General features: G+C 34.4%; 1 protein-coding gene and 1 long non-coding RNA gene across 9 annotated transcripts in view; one reads left to right on the forward strand and one right to left on the reverse strand.

The window, feature by feature from the left end:
• LOC141503258 (uncharacterized) overlaps positions 1-14,559 on the forward strand; it is a 171,691-nt gene that overhangs the window by 88,906 nt on the left and 68,226 nt on the right. The gene's annotated exons all lie outside the window — the stretch shown is intronic.
• Positions 1-14,559, reverse strand: part of RALYL (RALY RNA binding protein like) — an 888,236-nt gene that overhangs the window by 47,618 nt on the left and 826,059 nt on the right. For all 7 annotated transcript variants that reach the window (XM_074208457.1, XM_074208459.1, XM_074208458.1 and 4 more), the window contains one exon: positions 6,553-6,666. In XM_074208457.1, the coding sequence (XP_074064558.1) occupies positions 6,553-6,666 (114 nt within the window). The remainder of the gene's footprint in view (positions 1-6,552; positions 6,667-14,559) is intronic.

Raw genomic sequence — 14,559 nt, forward strand, 5'->3', positions numbered from 1 at the left:
TAGCTGAGTTGTACGTAACAGATGGTTGAAAAAATATTCACAGAAAAATGGTATAACATTATTAAACAGAGCCAAACCAATAACTCTGTAATTGTGTCAATGTTAACTTACATAGTCTATTTTTCTCTTCTAAAGTTTCTTCTAAAACACCTGTACAGAGATCAAATTTGGGTAATTGCTCCTAACAAATGCAATTATAGAAAGCTATACAGGAAATTAGGAACATAGAAGACACCACTTCCAACATCATCAGACAAATATTTTGCAATTAAAGTTATCCAATACGCATTTATTTTTACTAAATTTCTATTATGTATTAGGCAATATTCTAGGAGCTAGGGATATAATACAAAAAAAAGGAGATAATCCTGCTTTTAGGAAGCTTACAATTTAATTTGGAGATGCAAAATGCACTTAGATAAAGAAATTGTATTTCTTTACTATCACTTTACACAGTAATTTGTGAGATGAAGGACCTAAAAACTGGACAAATATGGAGAGAGCACTTAAGGTGGCATTAAAGTATAAAACCTTTAGAGACAGGGGATCTGAGTAGAAGTGACTGGAACAAGAGTTTAAAGGTTTTTAAAATGTCAAACCATAATTTATGCTTTAACTTAAAAGCAAAAAGGATCCATAGAATCTTCTTTTTTTAAGGTAATGGGATTAAGCGACTTACCCAAGGTCACACAGCTAAGTAATTAGTAAGAGTTTGGGGTTGTATTTGAACTCAGTTCCTCCTGACTCCAGGGCTGGTGCCCTATCCACTGCACCACCTAGCTGCCCTACACAGAATCTTCTTGATCAGAGGAGTGATATCGACGAAATTTGTGTTTTCAGAATATTAATTCTTCACACAGCTGTGTGCAGGATGAAATGTAGAGGGGAAATATTTGAGCAGCTTTGTAAAAGTTCAGAAAAAAGGTAAATGAAGATTTGAACTTAGCCAAGTCTTCTTGCGGCAACAGAAGATTAGGGCTCTATCTAGCATATTCATTAACCTAGGGTTATCAATAACATATATCATACATATGTATGCATATTTTATGCATTTATATGCATATATATAATTAAAGAATAATATAAAATTGCATCTTATGAATCTGGAATGTGAAAAGTGTTGAACTTGAAGTCAAGAAGATCTAGCTTCAAATCCTGTCTTTGGAACTTATTAGATGTATGATCCCTGGGAAGTCACTTATTCTCTCAGTGCATTTAAGTCTTAAGGTCATAGATTCAAATTTGGAAGGGAACTCAAGTCACTTCCTTTAACTTCTTCATTTTGTGGATGAGAAAATAGGTTCTAAGAGGTTAAGTGTTTTGTATAAGATCATAGAGGGAGTTAAGTATACAGAAGTAAGAAAAAAGATCAAGCACTCAGGGCGGCTAGGTGGCACAGTGAATATAGCACTAGCCTTGGAGTCAGGAGGACCTGAGTTCAAATCCAATCTCAGACACTTACTGATTACCTAGCTGTGTGACTTTGGGCAAGTCACTTAACCCTATTGCCTTGCAAAAGCCTCAAGCGCTCAATATCCCCATATTTGAAATCTCCTATAATTAATAATTATTATAGTATAATAAAATATAATAATATTATATAGAGTTATATATAATCATTTTTGCATAGATTAACTGTGTCTTTCTATATATGTACAAAACTATTGGCATTCATATATATGATATTAAAACTAAGCTATTAATTATGTTTCCATTTTAAACTATATATATATGTATATATATATATATATATATATATATATACATAAATATATATAGTTTAGAACCAAGATTTAAAAGGATATATATATCCTTTTAAATCTTGGTTCTTTTCCCTCATTTTTTCCTCTTCTTGAGATTACCAACCTACCATATTTATCTGACTTCTAAGCTTGGAATATAAATTTCAATGACAAGACCACAGTTTCATCTCACAGTTCTATCTGTAGCCCACTTCTTTCTCCAATATTTAAAACAAAAATAGGAATAAAGGGTCATATATTTAGAGATGAATGGTTCTTCAAAGGCCCCCAAGTCCAAATTTCCTATTTTATAAAGAGATTAAATAGTTGAAAAAATGGGAGATAAACTTCAAGGATAAGACTTAAACTTGTCTGCTCATTCTAAATCCCATGTTCTTACTGGCACTTCTTTGATGATTCTACTATATGAAGCAATTGGAAAAGTTTCCTAGGGTTTTCTTTTCCTCCCACTGGAAGAAAGGGAATATGATTGAAGAATATCTTGTGGCTTTTTGAGATTACTGAGATGAAATAGCAGGGATAACAATGTGAAGAAAAGTTAAGACAGAAGTGGTTCAGGAAGATGAGTTCAACATAAGTGAGTCAAGGAGAGAAGGGCATTGATAGATAATCAGACCCTCTTTTTAGTTAAACTCCCTGTTTTGGACTTGTGCCATCCATAAACTCTAGGTAGATGGCTATCCATACTTCTTGCTTGAAAGAGTTAGTGAGAATAAATAACCCAGGCAATATGCTGTAATCCATTCAATATTCCAAAATCTCAAAAAACAGTAATACCTTAAATGATACTCTGAGGACATAGTCTTTATGTATTTGATAATTCTATGGATGTCATGACAAAAAATTATATTTTGGTTCAGTCAGGCAGTTAATAAGCATTTATTGCAACCATAGCAAGGGATCTGAGTTATACTCCTGTATCAACTTTGAAGGTTTCTAATCTCATGTGAAAGGATTGTTTACATCATAGTCCATATTTTTAAGTCATGATTGCAATTAAGCTATCTAAGGTTTAGAAATCATTTTCCTTGTGTGCACATATGAGGGCAAGCATTCTTATTCTCATTTTATAGATAAGGAAATCAAAGCTCAGAAAAGTCAAGTAAAAAAATCCACACACTTAATAGATATGGGAACTTAAGTATGAAACCAAGTTGTCTTCCTCATTCACTATACTACATTTCCTTTTTTTTGCATATATAGCAAATAAAAGGAAACCGGAGGCAAAAACACTATAAGGTATAACAAACAAGATTTAAAAAGTAGGATAGGCTAGAATAATGGACCTAAATATGAAATCTTGCTTTTATATTTAAAAAAAAATCAATGGTCTAATTACAAGTTGGAGGAGATTTGCCTTATGTGCCTTGTATGGTATGTGAAAAAGAACTGGTGCTGCTAATGATTACAAACTCAATATGAACTATGACTTTAACTGAAAACAAACATAAGCAAAAAATAAATGCATCTAAGGATATATTAATAGAGGTAGCATGTTCAGACTTTTGGAGGAAATATATAGGACACTGAAACAAAATGTATATGGAGAGAGCTATTACCCTGAAAATCAGACAATCCCTAAATGAGGCATCACCCTTTAAGGAAGATATCTACAAACTAAATAAAATGTAGGAGAGAGTAAGCAAACTAGCCAGGAGTCTAGAGCTCAGTTTAATGATGCAGCAAGGGAAGAAGTGAAAGTATGAATAAAATGATGTCTTGTGTTCTTTGGATTTGAATAATCTAAATTCTTAATGTGAAGTCCATGAGTTTGGATAGAAAACAAATGTTGCTTTATTTTCACTAAAACCCCTAATCAAAATTTAGCAATCCCTTTAATTATCATTGTAAATAATGCATCACAGGCATCATCAGGCTGCCATAAGAAACCATGATTAATAGAAAAAAAGGTTTGGAAATCCTGATCTAAACTATTCCTATCTCCTAGAAGAAAGAACTATCTTCTATATAGAACTATATCATACACATTGAGGAATGGTTATTCAGAATCATAAAATTTTAAGAGGAAGGCATATTAGGGATCATGTAGTCCAGCCAACTTATTTTTCAAATGATAAAAATGAGAACCATGTGGATCAAGCCATTTGCTCAAGATCATGCAACTGATGGACAACAGAACCAGGACTAGACCCCCTGTTTCTAGGCAAGAGGCCTTTTCATTAAATCTTTATCAAGGAAATGTGTAGAATGTGATGGTGTGAATTATAAAAAAAATCCCCACTGAAATAGAATACAAGAGAATAGAATATAGGATAACAGAATCATAGATTTAGAATTAGGATGGGCTTTGGAACTCATCAGAGCCAAATGCCTCATTTTACAGATCAGGAAACTGAGACTCAGAGATATTCAGTGATCTGCCCAGAGTCACTGAGCTAGTGTCTGAGGCAGGATGAAAACATGAAGCACAAATGGAATCATCTGTTATTTAGTTACTTTAATGGTATGAGTTGGTCTGTGGAGGAGGCAAAATAATTTATTTATGCTTGAATATAAGAATTTCTGGTGTCCTAAAAATGCTTATAAACAAAGCTAGCAAAGAGAAAAACAAAATTACACTCTGTCACTGAGCTCAGGAGGTTTTGAGATGCTGCTCATTTCCCCACTGTGGTGGGTCCCTGCACAACTACTTCTTGTAATTCAGTCCATGCCGGAGATTTGCAGGTCACCTTCAGAACTAGGTTAACTAGAATAGTTTTCTAATCAAACTTTTTCTAGAAAAGTATGTAGTTAAAATGTGTACCTTTAAATATCTTCCCTGTGATATTCATATTTCATGAAAAGTAATGGTAAACTGGATATGAAAGGTACAAAACAAGTAATTAAGAAGTATTAGATAGAAGTGATCAGCATAGGGGAAATGCTAACCAGGCAATTAAAGGTAGTAGCTCAGGTGTTTATCAATAAATTGAAAAGTAAGAGTTGCTTCAGATAATTATAATTCTGATAAACTCCTTTAATCATGATAACTTTGCATACATAGCTCTCATTCCTTTCATTTGGGAAAACTTGGAAAGTTATGGCTTTCAACTTCAACTTTCAATGGAAGGACATCCATATAAATGTCCTTCACCAGAAGCAGTAAATTAATTATTCAATTTCTCTTCTCATATGTAATGTGAGAGGCGTGTAGCACTCTTAAGGAAACAAACAGCCTTTGGTCTTTTAAAAAACCTTCTGATTGGTTATGGTTACAGGCATGTAAAGCAGTGGGGTGCCAGTCTTTCATCAGAAGAAAATGCAAGCCTTTGAATTACAGTATAACATTTATAGATGATTATTCAGGAAGATATGTGAAGGTGTTATTCAGCATAGCAGGCAAGATGATGCAACACGATCCCATAAGGATCAATTCTTTCTCTTTGAGGTGATTTATATTTAAATGAGTTCACCATAATCCTTTAAACTGAAGTGCAAATTGGTTATCAAAGTCCATTGCTGGAAGGCTTGTTCTGCATGATAATGAATTTCACAGTGTTTCCTAAAATGGAAATATTGATTTCAACAGTATCACGGGATATTTCAGTTAGAGAAAAGACTTCAAGATGTTGTCATAACATTACAGGGTATATAAAAATTACATAGCTCTTAACTTCCTTATGAACAATTAGTGGATAAACTTTTTTGGAGGCAGGGAGAGGGGGAGAGAATGGGGAAAGGAAGGAATGATTCAGGATTGTAATTTCATTGCAGTTGGGAAATAAAATTCCTCTATTCAGATTTGCAACTATTTTACACAGCACATATATGTTTACTCAGATCTTTCTCAGTCCTGGTCTCACCTCCCTACTATCCTACACTGCCTTTCTTGGACATAACTTTATCCTTGGGTAGTGTAAGAAGGGGAGTTACAAGTGAGAAATCATTACCTTTTCATAAAGTTTAAAAGATTTTATTTTTTAATGATGAGTAAAAATAAGAAAGTAGGCAAGTAGAAATGATATTTGAAATATTTGTTTCTGTGGTTGCCTCATCCTTTACTCCTATAGTCAACTTTTCCTATCAGTGTCACCCATGCTCCCGACCTGTAGAGTTCCTATAGTCAGAGAGGATTGTTTCATCTTTACAATTATGATGTAGGATCAAACCCCTTAAGCTTAAGCAAGAGATCGCAAGTGGTGCCACTGATAATGAGTTTTCTCAGTCAACTGACCTCCCACTGAGTGACTGAATATTTTGGGTCAATTGAATGTGGGATACAGTGGTTCTAACAGGTTTACATCAGAATTATTGCTCCAGGGAATGGTTCCAAGTGATGATACAGGGCTAGAGTCCAATCATTTGCTTATACCAACCAGCATCATATTAGCCATTTTGTTGCTTTCTGAATGATGAAACTGAAGGTAAGGATGCAGATAGGTTATAGGACTTCCCTTTGCAATGTAGATTTGATTGCTGATAGATTTTCCAATGGCTAATGTTATGAAAATCTGTGCCCTTTTATTGCAATGGTATTCCATCAAATGTGTTTAATTCTTAACCATATTTTGATACTGATAGAGGTTAGATGTAAATCCCAAACTCCCATTTCTTTTTTAAATTGTCAATCTCAGAATAAGCAGTTATTCATAATCTTTTAAAGGGCAAAATTCCATTCTATCACTTCAAATCCCAGTTTTGTGACTTTATGACTAGCATCTATAATACATAATAAAAACTCAGCAAAGTTTCTTCTCTTATTCTGTGCTGTCAGTGTGACTGATAGTCCTGGCCTGGTCTCATTTACCTCCTAATGACCTGTCTATGACTACACATCATTTTCACTTACCTGCCTCAGCCTTCTGCTGCTTTTCAATCTTCTCCAGTCTCCCTAGCAAGGAGTCAATTTTAGTTTTGATTTGGGTTAATTCTTTCTTGATTGTCTGTAACTCATCTGATTTCACTGGAAGAAGGGACAAAGGAAAGAAAGAGAGACATAACATGAAATATACCCTGATTCACTAAAAGAGCCCCCCCCCCCATTTTGTTAGCACAGTGCCTAATATTACTGGTTGCTCATTTTTACAGGACTTTTGGGAATGGACATTTTAAATGGATTTCATTCAGATTATAGATACTTAGTAGAATGTATATAATCTACTAAATTCAATTGATAATACTCTATACAAAGGAACGGGGAGGTTGAAAATAAAATATAAAATGACTCAAAGTATAATAATAGGTTTAGTCTTGAAAAATTATAGCAATGTCTATAAATCTATAGAACAGAATTCATTTAAAGAGAAGAATCATGAGAGGCACAAAGTCATTTCTTAACATTATTTTGTAAGACTGTATTGATATATTATATTTCATCAGGTTTAAGTTTTTTGTCCAGGTTCTAGGTGATATACTGAAACCAAGATATAGCATTCACATTTTTAAGTAATCAACAATGAGGTTTTTATAGTGATCTAAGCAAAAAGAGATGAACACATGAACTAAGATGGTGATCACCATATGAGGAAAAAGGAAGAAACAACACATTCATCAGTTAGTGAATCAAGAATTTATTAAGCACTTATTATGTGCCAGCCTTTATGTTAGGGGATATGCATACATAGACATAAATATTCCCTACTCTCAGGGATATCACAGTCTAAAGTGGGAGATATCATAAAAATAATCACATACAAGCAAGATGCATATTGGATAAACAGGAGGTAACCTCAGAGAAAAGACATTAGCATTAAGAGACTCCTCTTGGAAACATTTCTCATCTTAGCTGGGTTTTGAAGGAAGCATAGGAAGCCAGAAAATAGAAGTTAGGAGGGAAAATCAAGCATGGGAAAAAGCCAGTAAAAATGACTGGAGTCCGAAGATGGAAAGTTCACGAGAGCAACAGCAAGGAAGCTGTCGCTTCATTACAGAATTAACAGTGGGAATAAAGTGAAAGAAGACTTGAAGAGTAGGAAATGTCTAGGTGACAAAGGACTTTGAAAGCCAAATAGACAATTTATATTTGATCCTGGAGGAAATAGAGATCGGCAGATGGACTGGATTCAGGCAGAGACTTGGAATAGGAAAACCAATGAGTAAGTAGTTACAGTAGTCTAGAAGTAGGGTGATATGAGCTGGCATGAAAGTGACAGCAGTGTCAGAGGAGAAAGGGGAGACTTATGGAAGTAGAATTAATAGAATTAGGCCACAGATAAAAGAAGGGGGAGCAGAACAAGAGAGAATGACTTAGGTCACTGTCTTGGTGACTAGAAGGGTGACAGTGACTTTGATAGTGATGAGAAGTTAAGAAGAGATGAGAGTTAGGAGGAAAGACAATGGGTTTACTTTTGGACATGTTGAGTTTAAAATGTCTATAGCATGTCTAGTTTGAGATATCTAAAAGGCAGTTGGAGATATAAGACTAGAAGTCAGTGGGCAGGCTAGGAATGGATAAATAAATCTGAGAGTCATCTACATTGAGATGACACTTAAATCTGTGGCTGCTAATGAGATCACCAAGCAAAAGAATATAGCAGGTGAAAAAAGGTCAAGGAAAAAAGATATATGGGACACTACAGTTAATGAATAAGACCTGAATGCAATGATTCAAGAAAGGTGATAGAAAGAGTAGTCAGACAGATAGTAAAAGAACTGGGAGAAATCAGTTTAGTGAAAACTTACACAAAAGAAGGTATAAAGGAGGTGTATGACTAACAATGTCAAAGGTAGCAGAGAGGTCCAAAAGGATGATGAGTTAGAAAAAGTCATTAGATTTTGCAAGATATCATTGATAACTTTGGAGTAAGAAGTTACAGTTGAATGTTTAAGTAAGAAGAGAGACTTATGAAAAGGGAAAGAAAGGGAACTGGAAGCATCAATGGTAGATAGCTATTTAAGGAAATTTAGGAAAGGAAAGAGATTTAAGATTATATGAAAGGGATAAGATATAGTTTGATAGCTATCAGAATAAATGGTTCACATGAGGATTTTCAAAACATATTTGCATGCATCATCAGCAAAGCAGTCAGAAAGCAGGGAGAGATGGAAGATTAGTGAGATAGTGGGAATGACAGAGGTTGCAATTTGCAGAAGATGGTATGGACTGTAGTCACTTATGCATGAAAAGGAGTTTACCTTGGTAAGAAGAGTCATCTCTTCAAATAAAACAGGGATAAAGGAAAGTTATATGAGGAAAGCATATGAGTAATGTGAGAAGTGGGAACTCTTAGTAATTAGACTCAAATTTTCATTGAAATATAGCTCAAGATCCATAGTTGAAAATGTGGGAGAAGTGGGTTCCATGGGAAGTATGAAGAGGAATAGAAAGATTTGGAAAACTGCTCTAATGAGTAGATAGTGAATGAAGTAGAGAGGTGACAAAGGATTATTTTGCCACAGGGAGGGCTCAGCTGATGTGATTTGTATTGACCCAGTCAGATTGGTTTTGATTTTCCTCCATCTCTTTTCAATAGAACATAAATAAAAACAAGAGCAGTGGATGGTGGTAGTATTACAAGGCTGGGCCTTAGTAGAGCGAAACTGAGGGGGCAAGAGTCTTGAGAATAGAAGATAATGTAGATATGATCTCTTAGATTTGCACCAAGGGTCAAGATAGGGGACTCAATTCAGGATTGATAGTCTAAGTAAACTTAAGAGGTTAGTGGAATTGGAAGCCCTGGTGTGGATGAAAAACAGGATAAAGGGTTGTAAGGCAGGGGAAAAGATAGAATGATAAAAGATTGTGATAAGATGGAGCAATTTCAGTGTTCATAATTGTAGAACAGGACAAGATTAAGAGAACTACCTGCAGAGGTTGTGGAGGCAGAATTAACAAGAGGTGGGAATTGAATATGAGATATTAGGGAAAAGGAAGAAGCAATGATAGCCCTAAGGTTAGGCTGCAAAATTGGATGACTAGAAGGTTGATTAGGGGTTAGGAGATACCATTAAAACAAATAGGAACTATGAAGGGGAGAGAACTTTAGGGGAAAAACATGACTTTACCTTTTTGGACATTTTAGTTTTAGATGGTTATAGCACATCAAGAAGGAGATATCCATGAGGCAGTTTATGACATGTCTTTGGAATTGATGGGAGAGGTTAGGGCTGAATAGGTCCTGGATAGATCTAGGAGTCAGTCATCTGAATAGAGAAGATGCTTAAATTCATGAAAATCAATAAGATGTCCAAGTAGAACATATATAGAAAAAAAAAGTACAGGACCCTTATTAGTTCCTTGGGGATAAAAATTTATGTTACATTACCAACTGATTACCCAAACCCGGCAATTCTATTTTTCAGTTGATTCTTAGAGGTCTTTCATCATTTTTCTCTCCCCTTCTCCACCTACATAAATTTCTAATTCATTCTTTATCCTATTTCAGAATAATCTTTCTTAGAAAAATAACTATCTATATCACTTTTATGCTCAAAAATCTTCAGTGACATCCAATTGTTTATCAACTGTTTATAAAAGTTCAAGTTCTTTTCCTGACATTCAAGGTCCTTCACAGATTGACATAAATCTATTGTTCATACATATCCCATATAAATCCTTTTCTCAAATATGGTACTCAAACCAAATTGAATTGATTTCTGTCACAGGGACACACTCTTCTCAATGTGCATAGTTTGGTTATAGTACTCCCTATTACTGAACTACTGAACTACACTTCCTTCCTTTTTCTTTAGTTTGTTGAATTTCTACCAGATTTTCAAAGTCCTATTCAAATGTTTCCTGCAGATGTCCCTTTCTAATTTCCTTTGAGTTTCATAGCCCACAAAGTATTTTGTTTTATAACTTTGTATTTCACTTACCATATTAATATTACATGAATCATAGTTATCTCCCTTTAGCTCTTTTCTTCCTGTTGCAATGTGTGGGAGAGTCTCTTAACAAAATTGTACCAGTAGAAGCCAAGATGGCAGATTAGAGATAACAATTCAACTGAACTATCTCAACATTCCCCTCCAAATAACTTTAAAATAACACCACAAATAAAATTTTGGAGTTGAAGAGCCAACAAAAAGTCAGGATTAAACATTTTTTCAGTCTAAGAAAATTTATTAAGTTGGAAGGAGGCATCTGTGAGTCCAGGGTGGAGGCCTGTCCAGAGCATACCTAGGGGCAGCAACAACAGCAGTTTTTGGAGCTCTCAGCCAAGAGACAGTAAGGGGATCAGATGAGGAGTCAGAATGAGATTACAAAGTTCTTAGTCACAGTTCCAGGGAGAGAGCAATTCCATGGAGAGTCAAAAGGGAGTAGAGGCCCTGGCCTCAGTTTCAAGGCAAAGAGGATCCTAGTCCTTATGGCTATAGGGTACTAGGGCCCCTTCCTGGGTAAAGACCAGACAGATCAAGACAGCAGTGATTATATCACTCCCAGGATCTCACCACCTTGGAAGCATCAAAAACTTTCAGATTCCCAGAACCAGCTCTAAAAACAACAGCATGAAAAAGCTTAAAACTTGGGAAAGTTCCTCTTCTCCCCAGGTGAGTAGGGTCCAACTTTAACCTAAAGTTCAAAGTCAGGAATTAGGCTGGAAAAATAAGCAAACAACAACAATAGAACCTGATCATTAAAAAGCAGGAAAGATCAGGAGATAAACTCAGAATAAGACAATGATGTATAAGCAAAACCTCAAAGACAAATGCTAATTGGATCCAAGTCCAAGAAGAATTTCTGGAAGAGTTAAAGGGAGAGATGAGAGTGGTTCAGGAAAAATCAGGAAAAGAAATGAGAGACATGAAAGAAAATTATGAAAAAAAGACTAAACAGTTTGGTAAATTTAAAAGGCACAAAAATACTGAAAAGATAATACCTTAAAAATCAGAACTGGTTTAATGGTAAAAAATGAACAAAAATTCATTGAAGAAAAGAACTCTTTAAAAAGCAGAATTGACCAAATGAAAAAAAAAGAGGTACAAAAGCTCACTGAAGAAAATAATTTCTTAATAACTAGACTTGGACAAGTAAAAGTTAATGACTCCATGACACATTAGGAAGCAAAACAGTCAAAAGAATGAAAAATAAAATAGAAAAAAATGTGAAATATTTCACTGGAAAAACAACTGACTTGAATTTAAGAATTATTGGACTACATGAAATCCATGATCAAAGGAAAAACCTAGCCTCATATTTCAAGAAATGTAAAGAAAAATTGTCCCAATATCTTAGATACAGAGGATAAAATAGAAAGACTCCACCAATTACTTCCTGAAAGAGATTCTGAAATTAAAAGTTCCAAGAATATTGTAGCCAAATTTGAGTTCCCAGGTCAAGAAGCCAAGAAAATTCCTGAATACTCAAAGTGAAAAAATGCTATCCACTTGCAGAAAGAGAACTAATGAACTGAATGCATATTAAAGTATAATTTTCTCTTTTAATTTTTCTTGTTTTTTTAAAAATATGGCTACATGAAAATATAGTTTGCAAACTTTCATAAGTATAATTGACATTATATTGCTTGTGCTTTCATTGACTGGGGAAGGTATGGAAGGAAGGAAGATAATTTGGAACTCAAAATTTAAAATAAATAAATAATAAAATAATGCCCAAACTTGTACTGCCCCAAGGAACTAGTTCTGCAATTTACAAATAATATTTTCTCAAATAAGACTAGTAAAGTCATTACCAACCTCCTTTATTCACAGAATTGTCCCCAAGGGATTGATTTCCTTCCCTTATAGAAAGCACAAGAAGGAAGCCAAAAGTATTCTACCCTTGTCTAGATAAGTCCCATCACACTTTGTGACAAATGCCAATATATTTAACTGGCCATTGGAGGTATAGATTTAGGGGAACTCTGATTGCTTTCGGATTATTTGAATTCATAACAATTACTTCTCTTTTACCCCACAGTATTAATTATGTTGCATTAGAAATCTTGTCTTCATAAAATTATTGCTTTTGTTTTTGAATCCATTGAAATAATTACATTTGTCATAGTTGAGGGTGGTTTAGGAAAAACATTTTTCTTATATTTTCATGAAATGGAGAGGAAACTGATGATTACTTCTTATGACTTAAAAATTGATAAATCATTCTTTACTATAGCAGAAATATTCTATTGTTGCAGACTGAACGTACACCAATATCTCAATTAAAATATCATTTGGGATTTGTAAGTTAAATAAATAAAATAAAAATAGAAGTAAGAACTGCAACCATGAAAATGATGACTATTATGATTCATAGGTTTAATTTGATTTAAATCTCCATGCTTTAGTGTATAGGTCAGTCAACCAATCAATAAACATTATAAAGTATCTACTAAGCACCAAGTACTGAGCTTTAGGGATACCTAAATAATTAAAATATAGTTTTTACTCTCAAGGTGTTTACAATCTCATGAGGGATACCCCAGGAAAGTAAATATATACAAAGAAAATTATATATGAGATAAAGAGGAAAGAATTAACAGAGATAAATTATTAGAGTTCCTAAGTTGGAGTTATAAACTGAAAATTCAAATCCTGACTTTGATGTTAGTTCTGTGGGAAAGTCATTTGACCTTTATTACTATCAGATGCATCTTTAAGACCATGATATAGATTGATTATACTGTTTGAGAGAGTGCCCACATGAATGAAATCATAGGACTTAATATTTTTACTTAAATTATTATATTGATACTTATAACAATATCTGGAAATTTTACTGTAAATATAATTATCTCCTATTTATCTCAAGAAAATTGAGGCTCAGAGAGATAAATGGACTTTCCCATTGCCAATAGATAGTAAGTATGGGAATCTTGACATGAAGCCAGGTATTGTGTCTCCAAATCCAAGATTCTTTAATTCATATTCACAAAATTATTCCTTTAATAATTCTTATTTGGGGGGCAACTAGATAGTGGATAAAGCACCGGCCTTGGAGTCAGGAGTACCTGGGTTCAAATCCGGTCTCAGACACTTAATAATTACCTAGCTGTGTGGCCTTGGGCAAGCCACTTAACCCCATTTGCCTTGCAAAAACCTAAAAAAAAAATTCTTATTTGCCTTCAACTTTTCCTCCTCATTTATCCATTTTTTTTAGTTTTTTTTTTTTTTTTGCAAGGCAATGGGGTTAAGTTGTCTTGCCCAAGGCCACACAGGTAGGTCTGAGGCTTAGTGTCTGAGGTTGGATTTGAACTCAGGTACTCCTGACTTCAGGGCCAGTGCTCTATCCACTGCATCACCTAGCCACCCCCATTTATCCATTTTTCAAAGGCATCAGAACTGGTATATGAAATATACCAGTATATGTATATGAAAATTAAAGGCTCAAAGATAGAATAATCGATTGGTAAACATTAAGTACCTACAGTGTATCAAGCACTGTGCTATTCACTGTATACAAGCAAATCATTTGGAAGGTACAACAAGCAAACAACTATGCATAAGTACAGGACAAAATGGGGAGAATTATGAGACAAACAGCACTAGAATTAAATGATAATCAAGGAAGATTTTATTGGAACTTGAATAAAGTAAAAGAGGGCAGGAGGTAGAGTTGAGGAGGGAGTGAATTTCAGGCATGGGGACAGCCAATGAAAATGTGAAGGTTCAGGAGATAGATGATTTTGTTCGAAAAATAGGAAGGAGGGGGACAGTTTTCCTGAATTACTGAGTGTGTTGGAGTGGGCTAGGGGATGAGGTGTAGATTATAAGAAGAGTGAAAAGGTAGGAGAAGAACCACAGCTCAATATAGAGAAAGTGATTAAAACTGAACCTATGAGAAGGCAAAGGTGTTCAGTTCTTACTTTGGTTTCATGTCTTTTGCTAAAAAGAGTGATTATTGTACTGGAATCAACAGCACAAAATGGCTAACATATAACATATTAAAGGGGATTTTAAGAGAAATCTAGCTGCT

Source organism: Macrotis lagotis, chromosome X (assembly GCF_037893015.1).
Source record: "Macrotis lagotis isolate mMagLag1 chromosome X, bilby.v1.9.chrom.fasta, whole genome shotgun sequence".
In the NCBI taxonomy this organism is placed as follows: domain Eukaryota; kingdom Metazoa; phylum Chordata; class Mammalia; order Peramelemorphia; family Peramelidae; genus Macrotis; species Macrotis lagotis.